At 42.0% G+C, this 27,514-nt stretch overlaps 1 protein-coding gene across 24 annotated transcripts in view; it reads right to left on the reverse strand.

Annotated features, from left to right (window-relative positions):
* Window positions 1-27,514, reverse strand: part of macf1a (microtubule actin crosslinking factor 1a) — a 211,374-nt gene that overhangs the window by 96,333 nt on the left and 87,527 nt on the right. For 12 of the 24 annotated variants that reach the window (XM_016675284.1, XM_016675285.1, XM_016675283.1 and 9 more), the window contains exons 1-32: window positions 24,440-27,330; window positions 20,541-20,707; window positions 20,347-20,459; window positions 19,567-19,673; window positions 19,331-19,450; window positions 18,355-18,450; window positions 18,070-18,197; window positions 17,899-17,992; window positions 17,330-17,484; window positions 16,245-16,548; window positions 15,229-15,357; window positions 15,068-15,145; window positions 14,230-14,391; window positions 14,033-14,137; window positions 13,037-13,132; window positions 12,609-12,734; window positions 10,932-11,084; window positions 9,479-9,490; window positions 7,946-8,100; window positions 7,391-7,517; window positions 7,121-7,304; window positions 6,390-6,556; window positions 5,881-6,059; window positions 5,649-5,787; window positions 4,389-4,582; window positions 3,851-4,010; window positions 3,687-3,770; window positions 3,505-3,612; window positions 3,296-3,394; window positions 3,086-3,208; window positions 2,917-3,008; window positions 1,875-2,010 (exon numbers count right to left, since the gene is read on the reverse strand). In XM_016675284.1, the coding sequence (XP_016530770.1) occupies window positions 1,875-2,010; window positions 2,917-3,008; window positions 3,086-3,208; window positions 3,296-3,394; window positions 3,505-3,612; window positions 3,687-3,770; window positions 3,851-4,010; window positions 4,389-4,582; window positions 5,649-5,787; window positions 5,881-6,059; window positions 6,390-6,556; window positions 7,121-7,304; window positions 7,391-7,517; window positions 7,946-8,100; window positions 9,479-9,490; window positions 10,932-11,084; window positions 12,609-12,734; window positions 13,037-13,132; window positions 14,033-14,137; window positions 14,230-14,391; window positions 15,068-15,145; window positions 15,229-15,357; window positions 16,245-16,548; window positions 17,330-17,484; window positions 17,899-17,992; window positions 18,070-18,197; window positions 18,355-18,450; window positions 19,331-19,450; window positions 19,567-19,673; window positions 20,347-20,459; window positions 20,541-20,707; window positions 24,440-25,465 (5,118 nt within the window). In that variant the 5' untranslated portion in view covers window positions 25,466-27,330. Of the gene's footprint in view, window positions 1-1,874; window positions 2,011-2,916; window positions 3,009-3,085; window positions 3,209-3,295; window positions 3,395-3,504; window positions 3,613-3,686; window positions 3,771-3,850; window positions 4,011-4,388; window positions 4,583-5,648; window positions 5,788-5,880; window positions 6,060-6,389; window positions 6,557-7,120; window positions 7,305-7,390; window positions 7,518-7,945; window positions 8,101-9,478; window positions 9,491-10,931; window positions 11,085-12,608; window positions 12,735-13,036; window positions 13,133-14,032; window positions 14,138-14,229; window positions 14,392-15,067; window positions 15,146-15,228; window positions 15,358-16,244; window positions 16,549-17,329; window positions 17,485-17,898; window positions 17,993-18,069; window positions 18,198-18,354; window positions 18,451-19,330; window positions 19,451-19,566; window positions 19,674-20,346; window positions 20,460-20,540; window positions 20,708-24,439; window positions 27,332-27,514 lie in introns of those variants that run through there. The other 12 variants (XM_016675293.1, XM_016675287.1, XM_016675292.1 and 9 more) reach the window with 5 other exon arrangements.

Raw genomic sequence — 27,514 nt, forward strand, 5'->3', positions numbered from 1 at the left:
TAAGCTTAGACAGATACCTGGAGAACGATAAAGCTAAAAAAACATCTGGCCTTGATTGCTCCCTGAACTGATTCCTAAAAACTCTCCTCAGTTTCCATTTCTCTCTCTGATCCTCGGCTTGTGATGTCCACATTTCTCCTCTGGCAGCTGTTAGTGAGTTTCAAGCACAAACGCTGGTTTAAAGTTTCACACATTAATAAAATGCATTAGAAGAAACATAAAATGCCATTCTCACACACACACACACACTTGTGATCTGGACACAACATGCTCAAATGGTGAGGTGAGTATTTTTGTTGGTGCCTTGCACAGCTGGCCTTCAGGTGCACTGACTCACTGCAAGAAATTTCCTTAAAAATCACCCAGGAACTAAATTCTCAAACACATTTGATTCGATTGTGATTGATGCATCAAACTGCTAACAGGAGACAAACACTTAATAGATTTAAACACATACATGGATAAACGTAAACGGGAAGCTTTGACTTGTAAGAACTTTTCTTAAAAATTTCAAGAAACTTTCTTAAAAATCAACAGGAAGTACATCATCAAACATATTCAAACTGATTATGACTGATGCAACAAACTGCAAACACCAGGAGACGAACATTTTCACAGATTTAAACGAATACACGGATAGACATAAGCAGGAAGCTTTGACTTTATGCTGCGGTGTTTCAGGTTTTCTACTGTGCAGCAACAGAAATGAGGGTGAAGGTGTTTCTACTCTGATGCATCAACGTTCTAATGATGCATCACTCTGCTGCTTTTACTCTGCAAAAACAAAATATCACCAAGTATGTTTGTCTAGTTCGTAGTGCAAATATCTTACATTTGAAATCAGACAAAACTAACTTACAAATAACTTTTCATTAGGATATATGAGCTTGTTTTAAGTCATTAATTCCTTAGTATTGATAGAAAAGTACTAGTTTTTAAAATAGTGCTTTTGATGAAGAGTAACTTTTGATCAAAAGGACTAGTTCTGAAGAAAACTGGTAAACTAATACTTTTCTACTAGAAACTTCTATTAGTTTCAAAACTAGAAATGTACTAATTTGATAATTTCTTTTAATCAAAATACTTTGAAGCAGTTTTATAAAATACTTTATCAAACTGCTTTCATAAAGTAGCTCAAACTTTTGATAACTAGTAGTTTATTTTACTTTACAAACTACTTTTTAAAATAAAAAAGTAATTTATACTGCTGCTATGCTTACTTATAAGTGAACTAATCTAACTAGCTCTTTTTAATCAATATAATCTCTTATTTCTTGCTGAACAGTTACATATAAGTTAGTTTTGTCTTATTTCAAGTGTACCAAGATATTTGAACTCGGCTACCTGGTAGGACTTTGTGTTTTTGCAGTGTTTTACTGCTGTCATGACTGGAGCATCTACTGCTGCACCACTCAGGCCCTGGATGTTAGCAGCTCAGCATGTGTTTGCTTTCTGATGATGATGATGATGATGATGATGATGAAGATGAAACGATCTGGCAGTTAAAGGAAGGACTGCGGGTTTTTCATGAGGTGAGGATGGATCACCCCATGCAGAGACGCGGTTCAGACTCCGTCATCCAGATAAAACCTGGTGGATCTTAAATTTCTTCCTCAGCTTTGAATCCCCCAGTCGTGTCTGAACAGCGTCTGTGATGCTTGTTAAACCGAATCAATGGCGGTGTTTTCTTTGTGAACACACAACATGCTGACACACAGACTCTCACCGACCCACAAACTCAACATTAGCCTGCAAGCGCGTTGAGACTCAAAGCCGCGTGTTTTTAAAAGAACCTCAGTAATTTCTCCTGAATCTGCCCTAACCGGAGCACGGTTCTGTCATAAGCCTCTCCGCCTCGCTTTCAGCACATCTACCTTTCTCTCCTCCTCTCTGGCCAGCTGCTGCTCCAGCTGCTGCAGCTGCTGGGTGGAGCTGTCCAGAAGCTGGTTGTAGGTGGCCGTCAGTTCGTCCAGCTGAGCCTCCACTGCAGCGCGCTCCTCCGGGGACAACCTGGAACAACAGCAGGACCAAGAGTTACAGAAATGTTTCTGCATGTAAAAAAAAGTGTTAAAACGTGTTTTCTGTGCTACAGTGGAAGAAAATCATCATCTAATGACGATACTGAGGTTTCAAAGCAGCAAAAAAGTCCCTCAAACTGTTTTAAACAGTAGAGAAATAAGGCACCTGAACTTTTGCTCACTTTCCAAACCTGGACAATGACTACAATTACTGGAGTAGTTAGAGGATAAGTTAGTTCACCTGCAAATATCAGCTTTTTAGACTTACAGTGTTACTGGAAAAAAAGCAGTTAGCTAACAAGGATATATCTGCAGCTGGTTAGCATTAGCCTCAATCGCCTTGATTCACAGAACGCAATGAAGACGTCTGAGTGACTTAAGCTTTTTCCTGACAGGAAAGTAAAAAAACAAACAAACAATATATATATAATAGTCAAGGTTAAATAGTCCTGCCAAGACAAAATGTAAGACCAACTTAATTTATAAAATTTTAAAGACATTTTAAGGCTGTGTGTCAATTAGGCCCGTCACAATAACAAATAAGCACTTTAGCTGGATGATAAAGTGCTTATTTATAATAATTATCGTAATTATTTCTGGGTCAGAAATAATTACGATAAACGATAATATTGTCGTTTTGGTACCACTTTCAACTAATTTAATGATAATAATGCACATTTACAATCTGTTTTGTAAAAGAACTTCATATTTTTTTACAAAACAATATCCAAAATTAAACACAAGAACCCAAAAATAAAAAATTAAAGAGGAAATAAAAACCACAAAGATTGAAAATTAAAAGGATTATGAAGTCTGTAAACAAAACATACTAATCAGAATGGAAATGACTGGGCTAATTTTAATCAATCATGTGATTATAGCTGATTATTGATCGTACTTGCTGGCCTGTTTGGAGCAGAGGAAGCCCTGCGTGCTGCGTATGGCCTCAGCCACCTGCTCCTTCCTCCCTGCCAGCTGTTCGCTGATGGCCTTCAGAGGAAACACATGAAGATCAGATCAGCAGCCATTTCCAGACAACATTTCACCGCTACGGCGCCGGGAGCTACCTGCTGCGCTGCCAGCGACGACTCGGCGCTGGGGCCGCCGGTCCGACCCTGCAGACCTTTGACCCAGCCCAGCAGCTCCGAAACCTGGCCCACTCTGGCCTGCTTCTCCTCCTCCACCTCTTTCTGCAGGGATGGAGGAATGAGAGGAGGAAGTGTTAGCATGAGAGGCAAACGGATCGGATCGGACACTGGGGTAAAAGCGGGTCGGACCTCCTCCTCCTCCAGTCTCCTCAGGGCGTCACTGATGTACTTCACATGCTGGGTGGTCAGCGTCACCAACGCCGTGTAGCGCGTCCGCAAATCCATGAACTGGAAACAAATTCACCAGAAAACAACGACTCACCGGGGAAACTTCAGGTAATATCAAAACGTAATCAATACAATAATTTGTATTGATTGTACTGAGAACGACTCGTTACCTCCTGAGTGACGGCGTCAGATGAAGAGTGCATCCTCCTCCTCTTCACTGGGGATTTATGCGTCGACTCCACAAACGCTCTGTAGGTCATCAGCTGCAGCTCATAATCCTACAGAAGAAATGCATCATGGGAATTTACTGACATGTAAACCAGACTCATCTGACGGACGGACGGACTCTCACCTTGACGGAGGTGCAGTACTGTTTGGAGTAAGTCTGGCACTCGTCTAGTTTGGTCTGATTCTGCTCGATTTCAGCCACCAGCGCCTGAAAACACAGGTAACCATGACAACGGTTAGCTGACGGCCCGGTGGCGCCGGCGGCGCTCCGAGGCGAGGTGAACGGACCGTCTGCTGGGCCAGCTGCTCCGACAGCGCCCTGCTGTCCGTCTGTCCGGCCTGGGCGCTCTCCTGCCTCTCCGTCGTCTCTTCGATCCACCGGATCAGAGCCGAGTGGTTCTGCCTGTACTGCTGCAGCACCGAGCCTAGAACCTCCAGGTCCGACCGCCTGCAGGTACAAACAACAGAGACGTTCTGACGGTAAAAATCCAGCATTTTCAAGGAACGTTTTCAAACTTTTCCATCACTTTGGAGACAAAAACAAATTAACTAAAAAAGATAAATTCACTTCACTATTTTACAATATTATTTATTTCTATTAGTAACATCTTGTTATAATATTCTGCAGAAGGGACAAGGAAACTAAAATATGACAGAATCAAATGTTTTGAAATGTCTCACTCACCAAAGCACAAATTTAACAAAAAAAATCCCCCAATTTAAATAACTTAGTTTAATGTGTAGGATGTAAGTCACTGAGCCAGAAGGAATCATAATTATTTCAAACCCAGAGAAGGAAACCTCTGCAGCAGTCGGAGCCACCTACCGTGTTTCTGTTTGCCGCTTGACGCCGCTCCACCTCTCTGCCATCTGATTGGCTCTCTCCTGGTAGCGCTCCAGCTCGGGGCTGCGGTCCACATGCAGCTTCCCCAGCTCAGCTCCCGCCTCTTTGGCCCGGCCCAGCTGGACCTGCAGGGCCTGGAAAGTCTCCTCTTGTTCTGACAGCTCCGCCTGCCACCGCTAAAGATCGACAAAACGACGTCAAGGAACGACAACGTGATAAATACGCTTCAGGGCTGAAACGATTAGTAGGATCAATCGATTATTGAAATAATGGACTTGAAGTCTTATCACGATATTTTGTAGTACTATCATGATAATAATAAAAGTAACAAAATAACTATTTATTACAATTTTTTTAGGTAACTTTATGAGCCCAACAAACACAAATATTGCTCCTGAAAAACATTCTCATTGGTTTGTGCTTCTTTAGGACACAAGTCTCACCAAAAGGTGATTTTTATGTGTGGTATTTTCAACTGTATCAATATCTGTTCATACTCTAATTAAACAAACTGTTTAGAAAACTACAAGATTAGGTCAGTTCTTGGGGGACTTTTAAAAATCATTATTATAATATTCATTTATTGTGGCAACGATAAGTCAAAATTTCAGGATAAACTTTACGATAAATGTTCAACCCAAGAGTCAACTAGCTTTTTCCTGACAATAAAAAACAACGGATGAGATAAACTCCTGAAAGTAGAAATGTCTGTAAACTGGTTTATTGTAGATAGAGCAGAGAAAATTATTCTGATTAAACATGATTAAGTGATTATTGAAATAATAGTCAACTAATCTAATAATCAATTAGTATACAGACTCACAAAAAGGTCATTTGCTTAAAGAGCACCACATTTAGATCAGTAATTAAGCCAAAACTGTACAAAATATATATATATATATTTTGCATTTAGAACACAAATAAAACCTTCTTTGTCTGTAAATATGTTCTATCTTCACCCGGTTCAGATTATATTAAAAAAAATCTCATCTTCTAAGCTTCCAGTTAATGCAAAATGTAATGTTAAGTCCAGCAGAGGGCGCTGCTGGACGTTAGAAAGATGCAGATTCATCGTTTGCTACAAATGATGCAATGTTAAGTAAAGGTAAAGAAATCCTGTTATTGCAATTTAAACAAAAAAATATTAATTTTTTCATTTAAAAAAAGGAAGTGATTTGTTTATTTGGATCTTTTAATGCTTTTTTAATGTTGTGTAAAAAGTCTGCAGAAACCAGTTTTTACCCCCAGCTGGTCTCTGAGGTTCTGGATGGCGCCGGTGTCGGCGGGAACGATGTCCTCCTCGCTCAGCCTGCTCTCATACTTCCTGACCTGGCTCTCCGCTTCATCCAGGCTCCGCACCAAAACGTCGACCGTTTTTAACCTGAACGGGTGAAAAACGAACATTTCAATTAATGAGGAAGCAAAACGTTTCAAACTAATCCGGAGTGGTGAGAGAATAAAAAGGCTCACTAACTTCTCCAGGTAGAGCGCTGACAGGTGGTGCAGCCTGTCGGTTCGCTCCACGGCCTGACCGAGCTGCGAGCGCAGGACGGGAACGCTGGAGGACGACGGCTTCTCCTCAAAGAACCGGACGCAGCGCCGCGACACGTCGCCCAGACCGCAGCGCAGAGAGTCCAGCTCAGACTGCAGCTTCTGGACAAAACAGGAAAATAAAGGTTTTGTTTCAGTTTTCTCTCACTATTTTTCTTCAAATAAATACTGAATTTATTTTAATTATACCTAAAAAAATAATTTAAAATAAAACTAAAAAGAGGCAAACTAACATTAATTTAACTAGGAAAAAATTCCCAAGAGCATGTTTACAAAAACTCTTTTTGAACCTTAAATTCTTTAATTCCTGATTTATAAAACCAATTAAACTGACATTTTATCCACTTTTCCTACTCAGGAAGGGCATCCAGTTTCTACAACATTAATAGGTGTAGTTGCCATTTTCCCCCAGCAGGTGGCGCTCAGACTGACCTCTTGCTCTGCGATCTGCAGCGTGTTGTCGAAGCCGGCGCTGGACAGCCGGCTGGGAGGCGGAGTCTCTATGGCCCTGGTCAGCCGGCGCTCGGCCTCGTCCAGACGCAGCGTGACGTCCTGCAGCTCCGACAGGTACGACCGCGACACCGACTCGTCTTTCTCCGCTGCGCAGAAACAGCAGCACCGGTCAGAAACGGGCTACGCTCTCATGATCAACTCACACGTCTGGCTGAAATCTGATTTTCTGGTAGGTCATGTTAATAATTAAACCCAAATGGAATCAGATTTCTGTGTGAACGGTTTTCCAAAGCGCAGAAGAAGAACATGAACGTCCCACAGCAGGGCACTGTTACAGAATAATGGACGCCTCTGGATCGATTCTATAGTTTATTCAGCAATCAGAGCCAACATTATGGTCACGAAATCATAAATCTTATATTTTCCTTATGGTTATATTTGTATTTACCAATATTTAACACCTTGGATGAAGTAACAAGCAATTTCCCTTGGGAATCAATAAAATATATTCTATTCTACATCAGCCAATCAGATTGCTCCAAACAACCTTTACTTCCTGTTAGTGACTAAACATGGTGCCAGGAGACAGAGATCGACTACTTTTAAATGTCGTGTTAATAAAACTCAAGATGCCGTTGGGTGAAAAGATGGGGTTGTTTCTGGGTCGTATTTGGGTGAATGTAAACTGTTTTGCTCGGCGGCGCCCCCACCTGTCTCCATGTGGCGCAGCAGGTCCTGGCAGTGCTGCTGTGCCTGCTCAGCCTCCCGCTCCAGCTCCCGTCTCTCGGCCGCCGTGAACAGCGAGCTCTCCCTGCTGTCGGACAGGAAGTCGGCCAGCTGAGACGCCATGTGGTCCAGCAGCTGCTGCCGCTCCGATGGACTCTGACTGCGAACCTGACAAAGGAAACAGGCAGAGAACGGAGGTGAGACCTTCAGTTTAAAAGCCTGGGACTTTCTGAGGAGATGTGTGAGAGCCTCACCGAGTCCAGAGTCCAGTCGGAGACGGACCGGATGTCTTTGAGGACGTAGTGCCACGTGACCACGCTCTTCATGTTCACATGCAGCTGATGCCACAGAGACATCACCTTCTGGTAGAGCTGCTCCGCCCTGAGGCGACAGGAAACAGTCAGCGCGACGCTGCCGAAGCCCTCAGCTGCTCAAAAACACGCAGTCGTCCCTTTACGCGGTTCCTTTACATGGTTAATTGTTCTCTAAAAACTGATTAAAGATGTGTATTAAGCATGTTTAAACTAACTTTAGAAATAAGACAACTCTGTTTTTATTTTCATTTTTTTAATTTACCTAAAAAATAGTTTTTTATTCTTTTAACTGGTTAAAAGTGTTTCCTTTGACAAGCATATTGAAACTGTACCTAATGAGAAACGTTAGTGTAGCACCTGTGGTCTGAGGGCCATTTGCAGCCAGGGGATGATTTATTTGTTATTTTATTCAGATAACAGGATAAACTGCGGCTCATCAGGTTGAAGCAGATTGAAGTTAGATGTTCCATGAAAGCCGTAGAGTTTGAGTCTGACCTGCTGGACGTGTCGATGGCCTCCTGGTTGGGGGGAGGGACGGAGAAGCACACGGAGGGAACCATGGCTTCATTCCCAGTCGGGCTGATCACCTTCCACTTGGTCCGCTGGGAGTTGTCCTCCAGCACACACTCCTCGCCCCGGTTGATGGTGATCTGAGCGGAAATATGGGAGAAAATTAACAGAAACATCAGGCAATTATGAGAGTTTGAGAAAATGGAAGAGATTAGAGACAGAATGGGACATCAGGGGTAAAATCAAGCAGGAGGAAAAGAAAAAAGCAAAGAGCAACAGACTGATCATAAAACATGAAATGAAAACAAATCATGAAGCTGCAGGAGATCCTGGGATGACCATGGGATCGGAGGAACTGGGACGGAAACGAAGCGGCTTTGCATCAATAAAGCTCAAACAGAAAACGTTCTCCAAACTCAGCGTTTGGTTTTCCTGACAGTCTGATCAGAAACCCAGCTGTTAGCGATTAGCATTTAGCTTCAGTTTAGAGGAAACTGCCTTTCTCGCCCCTTCCCTGCACACAGACACACGTCAATAATGCAAAGCTCGGCACAAACAGGAAGTATATGAAATGCATTCAGAGCTCGTCGTTTCTGACTGAATGTTCAGTTCAGTGAGCGCCTCCGACTCTTATCAGCTGATGGCAGACAATCATTTTCTGTAAATATTGGAATTTAGCTTCTATCAGGATGTTTATATATAATTTATATGCATTTTATTTTTGATTCTGTGTGCTTTACTCTGGTAAATATATTGAGTTGCACTAATATTTATTAATTGTTTTAATACTTAAGGAAATTACAAAGCAAAAGTTAAATAAAAAAATCCAGAAGAAATATTCACATATTTGCTGCAAATATTTAAATCCATGTTTAATCATAAAGGTAGCAAATTATTTCCACATGGTTATTTTTTATTTTCACCTTTTATCGTTTAATTGTTTTAAAATTTATATTTTAATTTAAATTTGACTTTGCAGTTTATTGTAAATTAGATTATCAAAACTACAGAAATAAATAAAAACAATATAACAAAATTATTAGAGATTAGTCCAATAATTTATCTCATCAGTAAAAAATTAATTATGAGGAGTTAGTTGCAAGGAGGAAAAATTTGCTTTACAAAGTTGTTTTTAAAACCAAACTAACTTTGATCAAAATCATAATTTCTCTGTACATGCTCTAACTTATAATTATAGTAGCACAGAACATATTAAACCCCATTTATTTGCTTTCCGTTTCATTTATTTTCTCCAATTGTCTTTGCTTTTTTTTATTCATCTAATTAAATAATTGTTTTGTATATTTTTGTTTTTTGCTTCGTCGTTTACAGGTTCATGTTTCATGTCTGTTATGTGTGAAAAGTCAGAAATAAAAGAATAAATAGAAACGATTTTATTTTATAGGTAAATAAGCAAATAAATCAAACTTAGAGAAATGTGTTAAAAAGTCTTAAATCAGCTGATAAGGAAGCGAGTGAGAATCTGAGGTTAGAGAAGGAGAAGAGAGGCAGCTATACCTGAACGTTTGTCTTGTCAGGCCGACCGACAGACGAGAGGAAGAGGAGGAGGGAGAGGAAGAGGAGGAGGAAGAGGAGGGGTGTGGAGAGAAAAAAAGACAGCGAAGCAGAGAAAGATTACTGTGGTGCTCGACTCTCCAGAGCCTCTGACACTTTGAGCCGAACCCCAAACCCAAACAGGAAGAACCGGTGTTCAAACACACCGACCCGGCAGAACCTGCCGCTAAATATAGCAGCCAGACCTCCAGGGGGCGCTGCAGAGAAGCTACGGGGTCCTGCTTGGGACACATTTAGAGTTAACATGCTTTTGGACTCTCTGAAGATGGCCAAGCTAAAGGTCCGTCAGAACCAGCAGGACGGATACTTCATCTCCTCCGAACATCCCTGGGTTTCTGTCTACATTTCAACAGAAACACTTTCTGGATCCTGACAGGTTTCTGATTAAATGATGGAGCTGGAAAAATAAGAATTCTGACTTTTTCTCAGAATTTATTTGGTGAATTAAGAGTCTTAAATTTCAAATCTACCAGAGAAATCTGGGACAGGCTTTCAGTGTGAATAAAATGCAGGTTTACAAATTCTTACTGCAAGGAAGAAACAGTATATGAAAATAATTACATAACAACACAGCTGGCAGAATGTCTGGTTATTTATTTGGATTTTTGGCACAGAATTGGAATTAAATCAGATTAAAGCTAAAATTTTATTTATTTATTTATTAGTGACCCTAACCCTTTTGATTTCAAGATGCTAAAATAATATTAAAAAGGTTTCAGTATTTTAATTTATTTGATATTTCCTGCAGTCCATCAGGAATAATTTAAACTGTCAGTTTAATCCTACAGTCTGATTGGTTGAACTGCAGTTTACCTGCAGATTGGCCACCTTGTCACTGTTAACAAACGTACAACACACTCCAGTACAGGTCTGTAAAATTATTTATTACCTACTAAAGCATTGAAATTAATTTTATTAATGCGGAAGTCCTTACTTCCACATTTCATTTTCTTATTCTGTAAATTATTTTGCATTAAAATAACTTTAGATTAAATTAATGCATTACTAATTTTATCATAAATTAATTCATCAAAAGCTATGTTAATTGTGACACTTATTTTCCTGAATAGTTTAATAAATGACCCAATTCTTGATATTTAAAATGGAACAACAACCACTTTATTTCCTCCATCTTGTCAGATCTTTTTAATCCTCTTCCTTTAGACTGCTTGGGGTTTTCTGATGCTCAACTCTTTGAGCTGCTTGAGTTTAGACCAGACATTTTTCTCCTGATAGACATTTCCGCCACATTTCTCCAAGCGAACCCTCGCTGCACCAACCCTAACGCCGCCAAGAAGGAAACTTGGCGGCGTTTCCTTCTTGGCGGCGTTTCCAGGGGAAGGTGATCACCGGTGAAGGTCAGAGGTGAGTAACGGGTGAAGTTCGGCTGCCGTACCTCGATCTGTTTGTAGTCGCAGATGGCTCTGATGGGTGTGGCGCCACCCAGTGGACTCTCCGCGCCTCGGGGCCGGAGCTGGACCACCGTCTTGGCCCGACCCACCAGGCTGGCCACCGTACTACGGTACTCAATCAGCTGCTCCTTCTCCTCCTACAGGAACAGCAGAGGGTCATAACTCAACTGGTGACCTGTTACCCTTCCTTTAACAGGTTAGCATAAGTCTAAACAAAACGTGTTCATTACATTTTTTACTCATTCTTAGGTAATCAGATTTTAGTCTGTTCAGTTCAGAATTAGTCACTTTAAACCCAAATAAGCTGCTCAACTCAACATTTGAAGTCGCATGTGAAAATGGCTGCAAACAGATTAGACAACCATATATCTTTGAAAAGCAGAAGTGGAGCCTCCTGCACAACCAACAAGAATGCAGCAATGACTTCTGGGTGGTGAGTCAACAACAAAACTCTTGTCTTTTCCAGCAGCCGTTGTACAGCATTAAAACCAGGTGACCACGTTGGAACAGTCTGGTTCTGTAGACATGATGCCTTCAGGTGAGTCACTAGCTATAGTGGCTAACAGGTGCTGTCTAATCCAGTAATGCATTTACTGAAATCTGCATCCTGTCTGCTTAGACAGCACCAATGTCTCAATACCCATGAATCATAGCAGGTCTTGCTATAATTTATGGATATGGAGGCGCTAGTGCCATCTAAGAAAACTTTTTAGCCTTAATAATTGAAGGGACTGAGCTGCAACTTTAAAGAGGCATAAGAACATGAAGAACCAGCAGGAAGACCAGCGTTGTCCAAGCCTCTGGACCTGAGCGGACCTTTCCAACTCGGCCGATAAACATTAAACATTTAACTGGAGGGCTCTTCGCACTGACAGCCGGGGCTACACCTCCTCATCATCATCTGGCCCAGAGAAAAGGGAGTCATTAAAGATTCATGATGGAGAAACAACAGGGAGGCAGCTAGCAGGTCGTTGCTGATGAGTTTTTACATTACGCCTCTGAGATAAATTTCCCACTGAGAGACGAGGCGCCACTGTCAGGACAACAGCAGCAGATCAGCTGGTGATTTAAACCTGAACCAACATGCAGAAGATGCATTTCTGGAATATAACGAGTGAGACGTGACATTCTGAGGCAAACAGGTTCGATGGGGAGAATCATCGAGCTGGAAACTCCATCAACAGGGAACAGAAAAGATTTAAGGTCAAACCCCAACATGACCTTCAGCTGAGGATCTATAGGCCTCAATTAGCAGGTTAACGGTTCAATTCTTGACAGGAAAAGTAGAAAAAAACTAATATGTAGGGGTTGGAGGGAAAAAAACCTTCTGGATCTAAAATCAAGAAGGCAGCAGTACTGAGGTCTGCAGAGCGGCGTCTGAATGAAGGACAAAACGTCTGAGACGATGGACTGATGGACCTGAATCACAGCATCATGTTAGGAGAAAACCAAAACAACTCCCACTGGTGGGAGAAAAGAAACATGAGGCTGCAATGGCCTAGTCAAAGTCCAAACTGCAACCTGCCTGAAAACAGAATGGGAAAATGCAAAGACTGTTCAGAAAATGAAAGAATGGACGAACGGACGGACGGATGGATGTGAGCGTGGCTAGATCCAGGCTAGTGACCGAGCTAAAGCTTTCTGATTGGATGTCTAGTTACCATGGAGTCCTGCAGCAGGTCCTCCAGTTTGCTCAGCCGGCTGTTCTTGTCGCAGGTGTACTGTCTCTTTATCGTCTCCTGAAGCTGCCGCAGGTACGACTCGCAGTCCCTGGCGTCGCTCATGAACTGGAGGAAAACGCACAAACGCCAAATATTAACAACCAGCAGAGAAAAATCCAGTTTAAACTGGTTCTACCCAGTGTTATCTGGCTGTAAAACTGGTTCTATCTGGTTTAATCTGGTTTTATCCAGTTAAACTAGTTTAATCTAGTTTAAACTAGTTTAACTAGTTTAAACTAGTTAAACTCAATAAACTCAATAAAACTCAATAAAATGGTTTTATTGAGTTTACACCAGTTCAATCAGAACCACAATGGTTTTATCCAGTTTTAAACGTTGCGGTAGCGAAAGCAGAACCTTAAGCTCACCTGGAAGTAGGCGGTGTTGTCTTTGAGATGCTGCTCAACACAAACACACAGCTGCTCCACCCACTGCCACTGCGTCTGCAGCGCTGCACTGTAGGCCTGGAAACAGAAAACATTGCTTTTACTTCCATTTTTAATGCAATTTATTTTAGAATCACATAATAAAAATTGTAACTTCACGTTTTGATTTATTCCTCAGAAATAAATGAAAGCAAAAGAAATGTCATTAATTTTAAATAACCTTTTAAAATGAACAACAAAAACAGTTTGCGATAGGAAGTATTCATTCAACCCTGACTATTTGCATGCAGAGTTTCTGGAGTCATATTTCTCTTGATCAATAAGTGCAACAGTTTTTTTAAAACATTTTTAAAAATGTAAAATCCTCCACAGGAGCTTTGACTTTAGCTAGAAACAAGATTGGCTCTGAAAACGGAGTGAATGCACAAACATTTTGTTAAAAGTCTGACGCTATCAAATAAAGGTAATTTTTACTAACTAATTTATGACTTCTATACACAGCATGTAAAAAAAGGTTTTAGATAATTTTCTGTTCGGATTTTTTTGTTCTATTAAATTTTTTTACTGGTAATTGGAAAACAAAACCAACTCCATTGTTTATTTGTTGTGCTGTAGTCAATAAATAAACAAAATAAAAAGGAGCTGGAAAACATGGATAAATCAAGACGTGTTCTCGTTGTGCTATTTTAATTCAACAAAGTTTAAAAACTTGCCAAACACCGTTAAGCTGGACCTTATTATGATCCGGTGCTGAACAGAACAGAAAACCAAACATGAGTTCAATCTGCACAGACATGAACAGAAAAAATGGAGGATAAAAATGGAAAATAGGATGAAAGGAAGGAAGACATTGAGAAGAATGAGTTTCTCAATAGATCCTGAATGTGGTGGGCGGAGCTTCCAGCCTAATGTCACAGAAGCCCCGCCCACTTCTATTCAGCAGTAAAGACCAACCTGAGGTAAACGTGTAAAGTTTACCTCCACAGTCTGTTTGGCCGGATGGTTTTCCTGACAGAGCCGGCCAGCCGTTTCCTGGATGGAACGCATCATATCCTGTTTCTCTGCCAATTCCAACTTCAACTCCTGCAACAACCAGAACCAGAACCAGCGGGTTAACATCAAGGTGTGTTTATGTTCAGTGTGTACAGAGGAGAACTTCGGCCTCCGTCCCTCACCTCGTACAGCTCCCGCTTGGCGCTCATGTTGGCGTTGCCGTCGCTCCAGTCGAAGGAGATCTCCTCTTCCTCGCGCTCGTTGAGCCAGATCAGCTCCTCGGTGCAGCGGGACACGAACGCGTGCAAACTCTCCAGGCTCTGCAGGCGGCATGACGAATGTTCCTATGGAAACCACACAAACACCCCCCATCAGACACACAACAACACTTCCTCTCATTGTTTGGTCAAGCTGCTGGTTGGGATGAAACTGAGGATTTTAAAGCCAGTCGAAGATGAAATACAAAGTATTTTTTGTCTAATTTCTAGTGCAAAGGCCTTAATACAGTTGAAATAAAACAAACTAACTTCCAAGTAACTTTTCAGCAAAAACATAGGAACTTGTTTAAAGTAACTCCTTAACATTGATTTTTTTTTTTTATCTTAGTCTTGTATTTCACATAAAACAAAACAATTTTCAACAAATTAAAAGGAATTACTGATTTAAAACAAACTCCCATATTTACTTGAAAGTCAGTTTTGTCTTATTCCAAGAGTACTAAGATATTTCAGCAGAAACTAGAGAAACATACTTGGTAAAACCTTGTGATTTTGTGGTGTAACTTGTCAGCCAGATATTCATGATAAAAAGGGGCTTTTGTTGTAAAGCTTTAAAATGTACAAAACTGAAAATTTAAAACTCCAAAGCAGCTACTTCAGCATCGCTGAAAGGATTAAGATACAGCAGAACTGCAGAAACACAAACATTTAACTAGAAAAAGAGAAAAAAAGATGGAAAGCGCATAGAGCAGATGGAGAATTTGTTGTCATGCTTTAATGGGATTAACTGGGAAACACTCACCAGTAGCTTGCAGTACTGGTGCTCCAGTTTGGCCAGGGTTTCAGAGTAGCTGCCTTTATAGTTTGGGGATACTTTAGCCTAAATGGAGACAAACACAATATTGGTTATCAACTGTAAAGTTTACTAAAATAAAAGCTGGCCCGGTGGGGCTGCATGTGCACCTCGTAGCTGCGCGCCTCCTGCAGGCTGCTCAGCAGCTCCTCCACAGCCGTGTGGATGGTGGTGTGCTCCTGCAGGTTGTTCTCCACAGAGGGGAGGTCTGCGCCCCATTCTGCTCCCTCCAGCAGCTCCTAAAACACACAATGACAGAGTTTATCTGCAGACTTTGGCGTTTTGTGGAAGTGAAAGGTCAAATCTCCAACACAAAATACAAAAGTTTTCATATTCGGACGCGAGAAGGTTCTGTCGGCAACAGCTCCAAACGATTTTCTTTAGAAAGTCAAGATTTAGCAAAATGTCAGTTTGTTTAAGACTCGAGTGTTTTTATGTTTCTTTCTAATGGGAAGGAATCACCATGGCAACCAGAGTAGGGCTGCAGCTAACGATTATTTTAGAAATTATTTTGAAAATTAATCAGATAAAAAAATGGTACATTGTGCAGATTTTTAATTTAACCAATCAAACCTTTTCATATATTAGAAATACGTTGAAAGATGCAAATAAACAGTTCAATTCATTTTTTAATAAAAAAATAAGCATTTTATTGCATAAAATGCAAGAACAGCATGACTTTAGTGAAAGTTTTATCATTTGCTTTTATCAAAGCTAAAAATAATACTTCCAATATCAACCTGTGAAAAGCTCAGTTCATTTATGCTTGATTATTTTTTTATAAACTGATTAATAACTAAGGTGATTAATGGATTTTCTTTAACACAATTTGAACCATGTGACTACTTTTTAAATGCTTTTTCTGTTTTTGCAGTGAAAAGTCAACGAGATACAGCTGAAAATACAACAAATTAAAAATGTTTCATGTTTTTTAATCTACAACTTGCTCAACAGAGAAAACTTTATGGTAAAAATGAAGAAAAGATCGATTTATCTCCTGAAAATATGAGAGTTTTGTAGGAGGTAAAGAACCTAAAATCACAATCAAACCAGGAAGAGAGCCACAGATCCTGGTTATGTTTAAAATAATCCGTTTCTTTGAACGTTTCGGGCAGTAGAGGCTGACCTGTGTCTCCTCCACCCATCCCAGCAGCTCATAGATGAACCTCAGGCTTCCTTCGTCCTCTGATGACGACATGGCCACCAGCTGGGAGCGCGCCATCGGCCGCCGCAGGAGTGCGGCTCCAACGGCCCCCGCGGCCCCCACAGCGCCCAGCAGGGTCTGACCCAGAGAGAGGCCTCCGTCTGTGGCTCTCTGCCAGGGCGGCTCCGTGCCGGTGGGCCCCAGGGCCTGAGAGAAGTGGCCCTTTCTGTAGTCGCTGGAGCACTGCAGCCGGAGCGAGACCAGCTCCTCCTGAAGGCAGTTAACTCTGCAGGAATCGGGAAGTAGAGTCAGTATTAACGGAGAGCGGAGTATTATTTTTCCCCCGTATGTTTCTGTGTTTCCTGTAAAAACAGAAGCTCTGAAGGTTTGAGCCTGATTCGACTCCGCTCAACGGTCTGTTGGTGTTTTTCTCTGAATTGCACGTCTCCTGGAAAGGTCACGAAAAGGTCAAATACTGTTACAAAGGAGGCAGAATTAATTTACTGTGTAGGATGAGTCAACATGAAATCAGGTAAAAACTTCTCCATAATATTTACTAGTAAATTTAATCAAACTGGATTTTAAATCTGAAAAAAAGGGATTTATTCCTTTTACACAGTCAGTAAAAACTTGTGTGAACTAGGAAACTCTCCTTTTTAGTTTGATTAATATGCGTCGTGCAATAATGCATTAAATTGTTCAGATTAATGCGTTGCCATTTATATAGCAAAGCTTGAAAGATTCTAGTAATTTCAACATGAATGAATAAATAGAGGGAACATTTAACCCTGGAAATGTTCTTCAAGTGATAGAAGGCCGACTTTATAACTGTCTTTATGTGTCTTTGAAGGTTCAGCTCTGAATGTCCTGTGACACACATTTTTTCTTAATATTTCATGCTCCATGTGCAAAAAGGCAGAAAGTTGGATTGATGAGACTTTTTTGAACCAAAGTTTTTCAGTCAGCAAAGTTTTCTAACCTAGACTTTAGTTTTTTTTGTCTGTATGTCAAGACTTGCTAACAGAATTAGCTGAACGTTCTCTGGTCCGATTTACTCGTATTCTCACCTGAAGGCCAGCTGGTCCACCTGGTAGTACTTTTCCTCTCGCAGGACTTTCAGATCCTGCTCGATTTGCCGGATCAGCGCCTCGCAGTCCTGCAGGTAACACGCCATTTCTCTCTCGCACTGCACCGCCTCGCCGCTCTCGGCCCGGGACGCGTCCTGAAACCAGATGACAGACGCTTCAGTTCCTTCCCTTCTGCAGCAAACTCCTGCCAGATGCCATCAGAATTATATGAAAAAGTAGCTCTTTTTCATTCACATTTTCTTTCATTGATTATTCTTTTTATTTTTTTCTAGTTAAACTTAAATGATCAAAGTGGTTTTAATGGTTTATTGCTAATATGATTTTTTTTAAATCTCCTTTCTGTTGTAAAACAAATAAGAAGCAGTAATTATTAAGAGTGTTTCCGTTTCCAGGATAAACGTGGAATATTTGCGGAAAGCAGGAAAGCGGTGAGTAAATATTTGATGTTCCAGATGGGCCGAGGCGCCGTAAAGAAGCTCCACTGTGTTTATCTGACATCCAGCTGGGAGCCCTAAAATCTGTGAAATAACAAACGTAGGCGAACTCACGGCCTGCAGCGTGTTCTTGGCCAGGGTGAGTTTCTCCTCACAGTCCACGGCCGTGTTCTGGATCTTATTAGCTCGCTGCAGCAGCAGCTCCACTCTGAAAGCACACAGGTTCATTAGGAACTCCTGCGAAATCAAACCTCGGCGTCAAAGAGTCCGTCTGTGTTTCTGCACCTCTCCACGGCCGGCCTCAGGGCCTTCTCCCGCTCCAGCATCTCCAGGATCAGTTTGCCCCACTCCTCCTCCAGATCGTTGGGATGGAGGCCCGGAGGAAGCTTAATCCGGCCGAACTCGATCCAGACCTGGGAACGGGAACGGTTAAAGCATCATAAGTCTCGCTCAGCGGTATAATCAGCTGAGCGGGAACAGAGGGGAGCTTTTATTCGCCAGCCGTCATGTGTTTGTGTTCTGCAGGGTTTGCTCCAGGAACCAAGGCAGCGTCATGCAGGCGGTGCTCACCTCCAGCAGCTTGTAGAGATGCTCGATGTGAGACTTCTCCGTCTCCTTGCTGGGGATCTCCGTCTCTTTGAAATGGATGTACTCGTTATAAAGTGCCTGCAGGAGGAACGGAGTGTTAATGGACGCTGCGACTCAAAACCAGTCACCTTTACAGTCTGTGACGGAGCGTCACAAACAAACAGGCTTCAGTGACTTCATGCATGCCTCATTTATAACAAATATGTCAGCAGGTTGCTCCTCAGGGCTTCTGGCAGGTTTTTTTCCTGCTTTATTGTCTTAAAAATTAATTACAAATGGCAGAAAACATTTTCAAAATGTGGCTTTTACTTCAGGCTACGATAATTTATGTGTAACTACGAGAATATAGTCATAATATTAGCAGAATAAAGACAATTTTACCAGAAGAGCTTCATAAAAATGCAAGAAAAAGCAATTTAATGACAAAAAACCTTGTATAATTATTTTTCAATAAATTACTACTTTATTCTGCTAACATTGTAACTTTATTCTCATATTATTTCGACTGTATTCTTGTAATATTATTTTATTTTTATTAAAAATAAATCTTGGTCTGACCCTAACATTTTGTCGTTCAGTTGACTTGAATTTCAAGTCCAGAGAAAAAGAAACTTTAAAACAAGTTTTTCAAACAAGATGGCCGCCCTGGGCATGATGACATCACTGAAATTTGATTAATCAATATCAATTAATCATACACTTAACATTCAACAAAATTAATTAATGATCAACATTAGATAAAATTTGTCGTCAACTAACTTAATACTCAGTGAAATCAATTAATCGTTAATTACCTTAATATTTGATCAAATCAGTTAATCGTCCAGCTCTAGTTTTTGTTACAACAAACTTCACACCAAAGCAGTTAACAGGAACCAGTTGGTCTGAGATTGATTTGGACAATGTTTGGTGTTAAAGTGTTTTAAAATGAAATAAAAATGATGAAGTAGATGCTCACCTTGAGTTCTACTGGGTTCTGTGGGAAGTTCTTCTTGGCCATGAGGCCCGTATGCTGGCGGCTCCACTGGAGCAGAGACGAGAACCTGGACTGGTACTCCGACCAGCGCTGGTCCACTTCCTGATGACCAGAGGAAACAGTTCAGGGGAAAAGGAAGGAAACTTTCACTGCTAAAGGACAGCAGAAAAAAATCTAAATTATCTTTAAGATGGAAATCAGCAGCAATCGGGTCACACCTGTGCAGCGATGCCTTCTCCTCCCTCTGGGATTTTAGGGAAAGCGTCGTAAATCGAGGAGACGTAAGTGATGACGGACTTCTCATCTGGAGACGGAACGTCGACATCTGAGGAAATCAGAGAGGAGAAACATAAAACAGATCAACCCTGCAATAAATCAGGCAGAGCGTTTTAAATTCATCTGGCTGCAGGTGAATCCTCCACTACAAATGATCAGGCTAAAGGAATGCTGCTGTTGCATTTTAGGCAGTACATTTTTATTTTCCTTTTTAATAAAGGAGTTGAATTTCCTATTTGTATCTGTACTTTATTAAATCACGAGTCACATGATCAACAACCGAATGTCACTACTTACGGAAAAGGCGAAAATGACGACAGGAAGTGGTCGGATGATGAAGGCGCAGCATGTTTTTTAATTACTTTTCTTCTGAACAAACTTATTAACGTGCAATTTTTATTTTGGTTCTTATTTAACGGAAACACTGCAATTGCAAAAGTGTGTTTTCTCAACATATTTGTAATGGAAACGCAGCTTCGTTAAAACCCATCCATCCATCCTGAACTTTTTTTAAAGTTTTATGCCCAATGATTCAGTAAAGAAAGGAAAATAAAAGCAGGTTTCCTCAATAAATGGCAGAAAAAGAGCAATAAAAGACTTTCTCTGAGAAAATGTGGAGAAGAATTAACTAAGATCACTTCAAATTATCTCCAGAAAGTCTGGCTGCTTTGAGGGAAGATGTGTGATGTTAACAGAAGAGCGGTTCCGATCCGCAGCCTCACCCTCGGCGTCCAGCAGCCTGGTCACGCCCAGCGATTCGGCGATCTCGAAGGCCTGCTCCAGGTTCTCCCGGTTGCTCTGCCGGGTCACGGCCTCCATGTTGATGAGGTCCGGCCTGCAAAAGCAAACACAGAGGCAGCATGTTGGTGTCCATCTGCCTAAAACGCAGCGCCGCTCCGCCTGCAGCGGCCCTGACCTGTATCTGTGCAGCAGCGCGTTGAACATGCGGCCGTCGCTCCACGCCGAGCTGAAGTTGGTGCAGCGGAGGCCGGGGTAGCCCTCGGTGGCCTGCTGGCTCCATAGCAGCAGCTTCTCTTTGGCTGTGAGGTCAGCGGACTCGCCGCAGACGTAGATCTCTGAGATCTGGAGGGGAACAGAGAGCAGAGGGAGAGGTAAAAATGAGAAAACAGACGGAAAAACCTACAGCAGCCGGAAATAAAGTCGCTATGGAAACAATATAACACAAATATCTTTGACTGAACCTGATGTTTCCTCTCGCCTTGATGTCTCTGACTATTAATAATAAGAATAATGAGATAATTATTCATGTATAATTAAATAAACATATTCACTGCAGCATCATTACCCTCCTCTTCCCTGCCCAGCCTCCATTTATCTCTTTTTATCACCTTCCTTCATCTTCATCATCTCTTGTTTCAGAGGATGATCAACAAATAAACAAAGTTTGAAGGAAAGGAAACATTTTGTCCTAGTTAAAGAAATCACAAAATATTATTTAAAAATTAAACACACAGAACATCTAACTGCCTAAGATAAAAAGACACTTTTAGGAAATTTTTCTTTTGTTTCCAATGATGAAAACTTAAACTTTCTTTCAAGTGGGGTTGTGCGAGATAGCCCTGAGCAGTCAGTATCTTACATGCAGTAGAAAGCAGTCAGGGTAATCAATGAAAAGTTTTTCTAAGAGGACCAGTTCTGGCAGTTAGTACATTCTACCACCACCAAACAGTTTGAGGGCTAAACTGGTGCCAATTACTGTCTGAGTTTAAAGGGGCGGTATCATGTATTTTCCCAGTATTTTATAACACAATCCAGTAACTGTGTTACCTTCAGTTTCCGTGTACATCAAATATGACTTAAAAAAATTTAATGTCAATCTGACACCTAGAAATTGGGCCTCTGTCTCTTTAAGAAGCTCCTGCTCTTTCTGACACTTTTTGCATTAAACTCCTCCTTTAAAACGTCAGTGCACCCTTAGAAAGCATTTCTTTCTTCATCTGTGATTATTTTCCACAGATGTAATACCATCAAAAAAAACAAAGAACTTTGATCCTAACATGTTTAATTCCTGCTGTCTAGCGCTGCTTGTGTGGTTCAAAGACAGTTGTTGTCATTAGTTGACATTTTAAAATGTGTTTTTCCAGTAGAGGGAAAACTTCTGCCTAAAACATAAACAAACTTCAACCACTTCAGCCAAATTAAATCAAAGTTTCTCCTTCCCCAGACGATTAAACACAGCTTCCAGGGAGGCTAGCATGGAGGCTTTTCCTCTGAATCCTGTCTGTTTGGGACCGTTAATGACGCAGGGGCAGTGACCGTCAGCGCTTGGCTGCTGCTGCTATCATCAGTTGCCTCCTGTCAGACCGCCCTCCCTCCCTGCCGCTCACACGGAGCTGGGAAACGTCCGGAGAATGCCGGGAGACTGCGGCAACGGCCAAAAAATGCAGAGCAGGAGGGACAAGAGAGAGCAGCGCTGCTAAACACACGCAGCAGAAACACAGAAGATGTGAAGTTCAACACCTGCATGCAGAAATAAGTCCATGACTCTGAAGCACTTATTAGCAGCTAAAGTCACTATTAATGCATAAACCATTAATCTGCAGGTTTTGACAACTGAACGCAACTTTAGAGACCAAAATCCAAACCTATAGTTGCCACATCAAGTGATGTTTGAGGTCAGATTTAATATTAAAATCAATTATAAGCTAAACAAATGTCTGATAGAAACTATCTGTTGCAACACACAGATAAAGTTTTATCAAAATATTTTGTGGTAGTAGTTTTATAACAATAAAAGTCACCTTCTGAACTATATTTAATTTACTGTCAGAAATGTAATGTTACTATCCAAAAATAAAAAGTAAAAATGGAAAAGAATATAAAAAAGTGTTCAATTGGCTTTAAAAACGTGAATCAAACAATTTTCAACTGTAAATGTCACTATCCAAAAAAAAAAAAAAAAAAAAAAAAATTAAATAAAGCAGAAAACTGAAAGAAATACCTAGTTAGCTTTAAAACTGTGAATCAGATTAGTTTAAACTAAGGGCAGGACTTTAATTTCCAATCATTAATTTACATAGATTTTACTCGTTAAAAATTTTAACACAATTAAAGTAATATTGTTATTTTACTTTTGTTTTACTCCAGGGCTGGAACCTTAGTTGTGTGTTTCTGGTACGACCGTAAATCTGATGCACAAGCTACATCTGTTAACAGCAGCAGTGGATGATGAAGCTGCTTCTCTTGAGCCATTTCTGCATCAAATAATTATCTTATGTAATGCAGCAAAAAAACAAGAAAAAGACTATTGGTGTGTTCAAGTTGTGCTAAAAGCTGTTCAAGCCTAAAATAGCATTTTATTGATAAATTTAGCAGCTAATTTAGCAGCGAAAAGGGGTTTATAACAGAAAATGTTGCTTATTATGTCAATTAAAATGCAATTACTTTGATTAATTAATAGCAGACCCTGAGATTAACTCAATTTTAACCGAGTTCCACCACTGCTTTATACTGTTTACTTCTACTGTAAGTGACCTTTTCCTCCAGTCGGTTTAAATTTGTAGTAAACGATTAGTTTCAACTTACAGGAGAAAGTAAACCCCGTCATTACAGCCACTGGCCTTTCTCCAAAACACTCAACCGTCCTTTCTGCCTCTCACACTCCTTAAGACGTCAGCAGTGTGTGTATGTGTGTGTGTGTGTGTGTGTGTGTGTGTGTGTGTGTACTTGTTTATATTACGGTGTGGGGTCCAGAGCGTGCGTGCGTGTGTGGGGAGACGAAGGGAAAAAGGAGGATGGAGGGACTGGCTGGGCCGTGTTGATTAGGCCATAACAACAAAGGCGGAAAGAACTGACTGAAGATGAATGTCCTCCAAATCCGATAAGAACTGAAAACCGACATGACCACTGCTGCAACAGGCTGCACACATTACGACGATGAAACCACGAAAACAAACCAGATACAAACAAAAAGAGCTGCAAAAGGTCCTCCAAACACCGGAGACCAGCGGTTTGGAGAATAAGGTCCAAGATCTAAATTATTCCTCTTTCTTGGGAATAAATATCTGTGGCCAGATTCAGAGAATCAAAACAGGAAAGGAGAAACACTGAAGCTATTTCTAAATATTGTTTTTATGCTGACTAATCCAACTATTGAAGTTATTCACTGTAAAAACACAAAATCTCACCAAGTATTTTAGGTCCAAGTTTTAGTGTAAATATCTTGGTACACTTCATATGAGACAAAAAAACATTTTGCAAAGTTTTTCATTTGAGGTTGGATAATTATTCAGCAAACGTTGGATTTCACTGAAAAAAAGCAAAATCTATATTAAATAAAGCTATAAGTTTCACAGCAGATCTTCAGTAGTAGGTAGGGACCACAGCTGTCAACAAAAGGCTAAAATATTTGAGTTTCCCTCTAAAAATGGCTATTTTAATAGTTTGAATACCAAATCTACCTTAAGAAACATTAAAACACTCTGTTGGAAAGGGTCTTAGGTCTACAGCTGAAGCTAACTTCCAGTCTTTCTCAGATCTTGGCGCTACAGCCAATCAGCATCAAGGAAAATGAATGGCAGTGCAGGATTGGCTGCTTTGCACATGTCAGCCAATGTCAGCCAATAGCATGTGAAGTAGCTTTGCGCCTCATTATTTCAGCTTCCAAAAGTAAATTTTATCTCAAGTGACCTACAAAAAATACACAATAGTAATAGGCAAATCCACAAAACTAACCCACGAATAGACAGGAGTTTCCTGGTCTGTAGTTTTCTATCAAATTCAGGTTTAAAATTTGACCCAAGATATTAGTTCTACAAACGTTGGACGGTTTGATTTGGTTACCTTTGTACAAACCTGCGGCAGGTGCTTTGAAGCCGCCAGTTTCTGCGGCACCAGCGGACTCTCCAGGGTAGAGTCCAGTTTCTCAGACGAGCTGCTGGTCAGGCCTCCCCAGTCCGTCTGACTGGGAGTGGTACCTGCCGTTTCTGGAGATGTCAGAGGAAGATCGCTGGAGTAGCCCGACTCGAAAAGAGACGAAGTTTTCATGGCGTCCTGGATGTGCAAATGGCCGGAAGATGTTGGAGAATCACCTGCTGCTTCTACCAGCTGAACTTTCAGGATGTTTCCTGTGGCGGGCGATGGTGCCGGAGGTTCTTTATGAACATCCACCTCGTTGTCCTTCCGCAGCGGGGAGCCCAGATCACTGGGGTAGACCGTCCGCACCACGCAGAGCTTCCCATCCACCTCTCGGATGTGGACTACACCTTTATGCTCCTTTACTACCGCCTTTGGCCTGTTTCCCCCTCCATCCTTACTCACTTTCTCCTTCTCCTCTTCTCTTTTGTGTATCCAAGGTTTTTCCAGAATGCCTTGAACTTTCTCCCTAACCCGGCAGACCCTGCCTCCTCCTGGAGTGGTACTGCCCAGGGCCGACGCCGTGTTGACCGGGGTGGTGGCTGTGGTTTGGCTCGGGATGCTGGAGACGTCAATGATGGCGCTGACCGTGTCTTCCTCCCCAGGAAGGCAGAAGACTCCTCTCCAGGCTGGACTGGGCTTGGGAGTCGCTTCGAGTATTCGGCTGCTCAACAGTCCGCCCATAGAGCTGGGAGACAAAGTATTGCTGTGTGGATCGGTTCTGGAATGACTTAAATGGGATTCAGGCACTGTTCTGCTGCACTCCGCACCTTCAGGATTTTTCTCCTTCACCTGGTCGACCTCGTCGGACTCATGGACCCAGGTCTGTTTCTCCTCCCCAGCCCTCCGGTTCTTATTGCCCTTCTGCTTACGTCTGAAGCGAAGACGTTTCTTTGGTGTCAGGGTCGGTGCGCCGTCTGGATCGCCCTCCCGAAGAGGCCGAACGCAACCCATTGAATTCCCCATGTCTCTGGTGATGCCCCGGGGAAGAATGAAGGCAGCGAAAAGCTAAGCTGAAAGATCAACCTCTAAGGTCTGGCCATTGCCTTCCTGCGCCAATCCTCTTGATTCAAATCTCCAGGCTTTCTCCCACTGAGTTGGATTCAACGGGGCCAGTTAGCAAACAGAAGGACTTGTGAATGATTTTCTGCACCGTTTGTAGTTTTAGCAATGGCAGCGAGGGAAGCGAATGTTGGTCAAGCTTCCAAATATTGAATGACCATTGACAGTCATCTTGTTCAGCTCGGCACTTCTTGGCAAGCTTCACTGCGTTGAACTGGCACGTTACATACGTCACAGGCAAAAGATGAAAACTTCAGAGCAACAGTTGCACCTCGAGGAAGCAACTGTCGCTCAATAGCCGAGAGCCCAGACCCTCTGAATGAAGCAAAGCGTTGAACGAGAGGCTGGTTTTTACTTCGCTACCTTCCAAAATATCAATCCAGGAAGAATATTCTCCAGTCCGTTTGTCCTGTGAAAGGAGACAGGTGGAAATCAGCTCAGTCCAGCTTAGGACTCGGATTTATTGGTAGCTAGTCTAAGGCAACACATCAGAGTCACTTTCATCCTATCTGGGATTCTCCAGCCGTCCCGCCTTCAATACACAGCCAATGTCAACTTGTTTTCTAGTCTCATCTTCCATCAATCATTAAAAGTCCCAGGAAAATTGAAGACAGCTATATCTCAAGGTGAGAAAAACCTTCTGATCTGCTCCCGTTTCATTCCAATCAACAGAACCAGTATGAAGGGATCCAAGAGCTAGAGCTCTATCTAAGCTCATGAATTAATGATCCACAGACCACGCTGTGGTAATGTTAATGCAGCAGAGAAGAAGAGAGATCAGTATATAGAGTCTTCCCATGGTATTCCTGCTGCACGTCCTGCAGTCTGGATGTGTGTGACAGAGGGAGCCATCAGCCAATGCTGCAACAGATTGCAGGAAGTCCAGCCAATACTCTGACAGCTTACTAAAGACTCAGTCTGATTTCCACCGCTCCTCACGTCTAATCCGAACCGTTCAGGAGATTTCTCCTGTGATGATTTGGCTCTTCTGACACATGTTTTTATCCTCAGTGTGGTGGCAATTAAAAGTCTGAATATGACTTTGCAGTTCTGAAAAGCTGGGATCACAAGACTTTCCACTCCATCTCATTCCCTGAGGTTTAAAGTTGTCATTTTGCCAGAAGCCCTTTGGAACTCAGGAGCCCCATCTCCTCATCAGGTGGTGCAGTGCGACGATGCAACAGCTGGAAAACCCCACAGTTTGCAGGACGAGGGCAGGACTTGGATCAGTATGTCAAAAACACGTCCACAGTCCCCTTAACTCCTCAAGTCTGTTTTTTCCTAATTAGGAACAGGCCTCTGGACTCCCAGGCTGGGAAGTCGAAACAGAAAGCAGTTCTGGTCATCAGTTAGCTTCTTCTTGTGCAGATGTGCAGCGAATCTGGAGCAGAGCCAAAAAGATTCAGACTCCGGTGAAGGATAGTCCAGAGCATCACGTAGGACCGCAGAGGAGCCTAAAACATTGCGTCCTCCCAGAAACAAAGACGCGAGGTGTCTCCGGCTGAAACGAAACCTTCAGAGAAGCCGATCCGATTGATACGCTGGAGGCTGGAACGGCACCGAGTGTTTCTGCGTTGTTGGGCGGTCCCTCCGATCAGCTCAGATCTGTCCCTATTTGTGGTTTGAGGCCTGGCGAACCGGCGGCAGGCAGACCAGATCCGCCGCTCCCTCTGCCGGCTGCACGGCTTGGTTTTATCCGCGGCTCGCAGACGCCAGCAGACGGAGAGAAAAAGCTTTTATCTGCTGGCTGCTGCAGCTTCACTCTCTCCTCTGCTCGATCTCTCACCAGCCCACCCCTCCCATCCTCTGGCTCTCCTCCTCCACCAATCCGCTTCCTCATCACTCGCCCCTCTCTCTCTTTCTTCTCTCTCTCAGCTGTTAGGGAACAGCTTTCTGTGCTACAAACACACACTTGACCCAAAAGCTTCCCTGAACGACAGAGGGAAAACGGCA

Source organism: Poecilia formosa, unplaced genomic scaffold (genome assembly GCF_000485575.1).
Source record: "Poecilia formosa unplaced genomic scaffold, Poecilia_formosa-5.1.2 Scaffold112, whole genome shotgun sequence".
NCBI lineage: Eukaryota > Metazoa > Chordata > Actinopteri > Cyprinodontiformes > Poeciliidae > Poecilia > Poecilia formosa.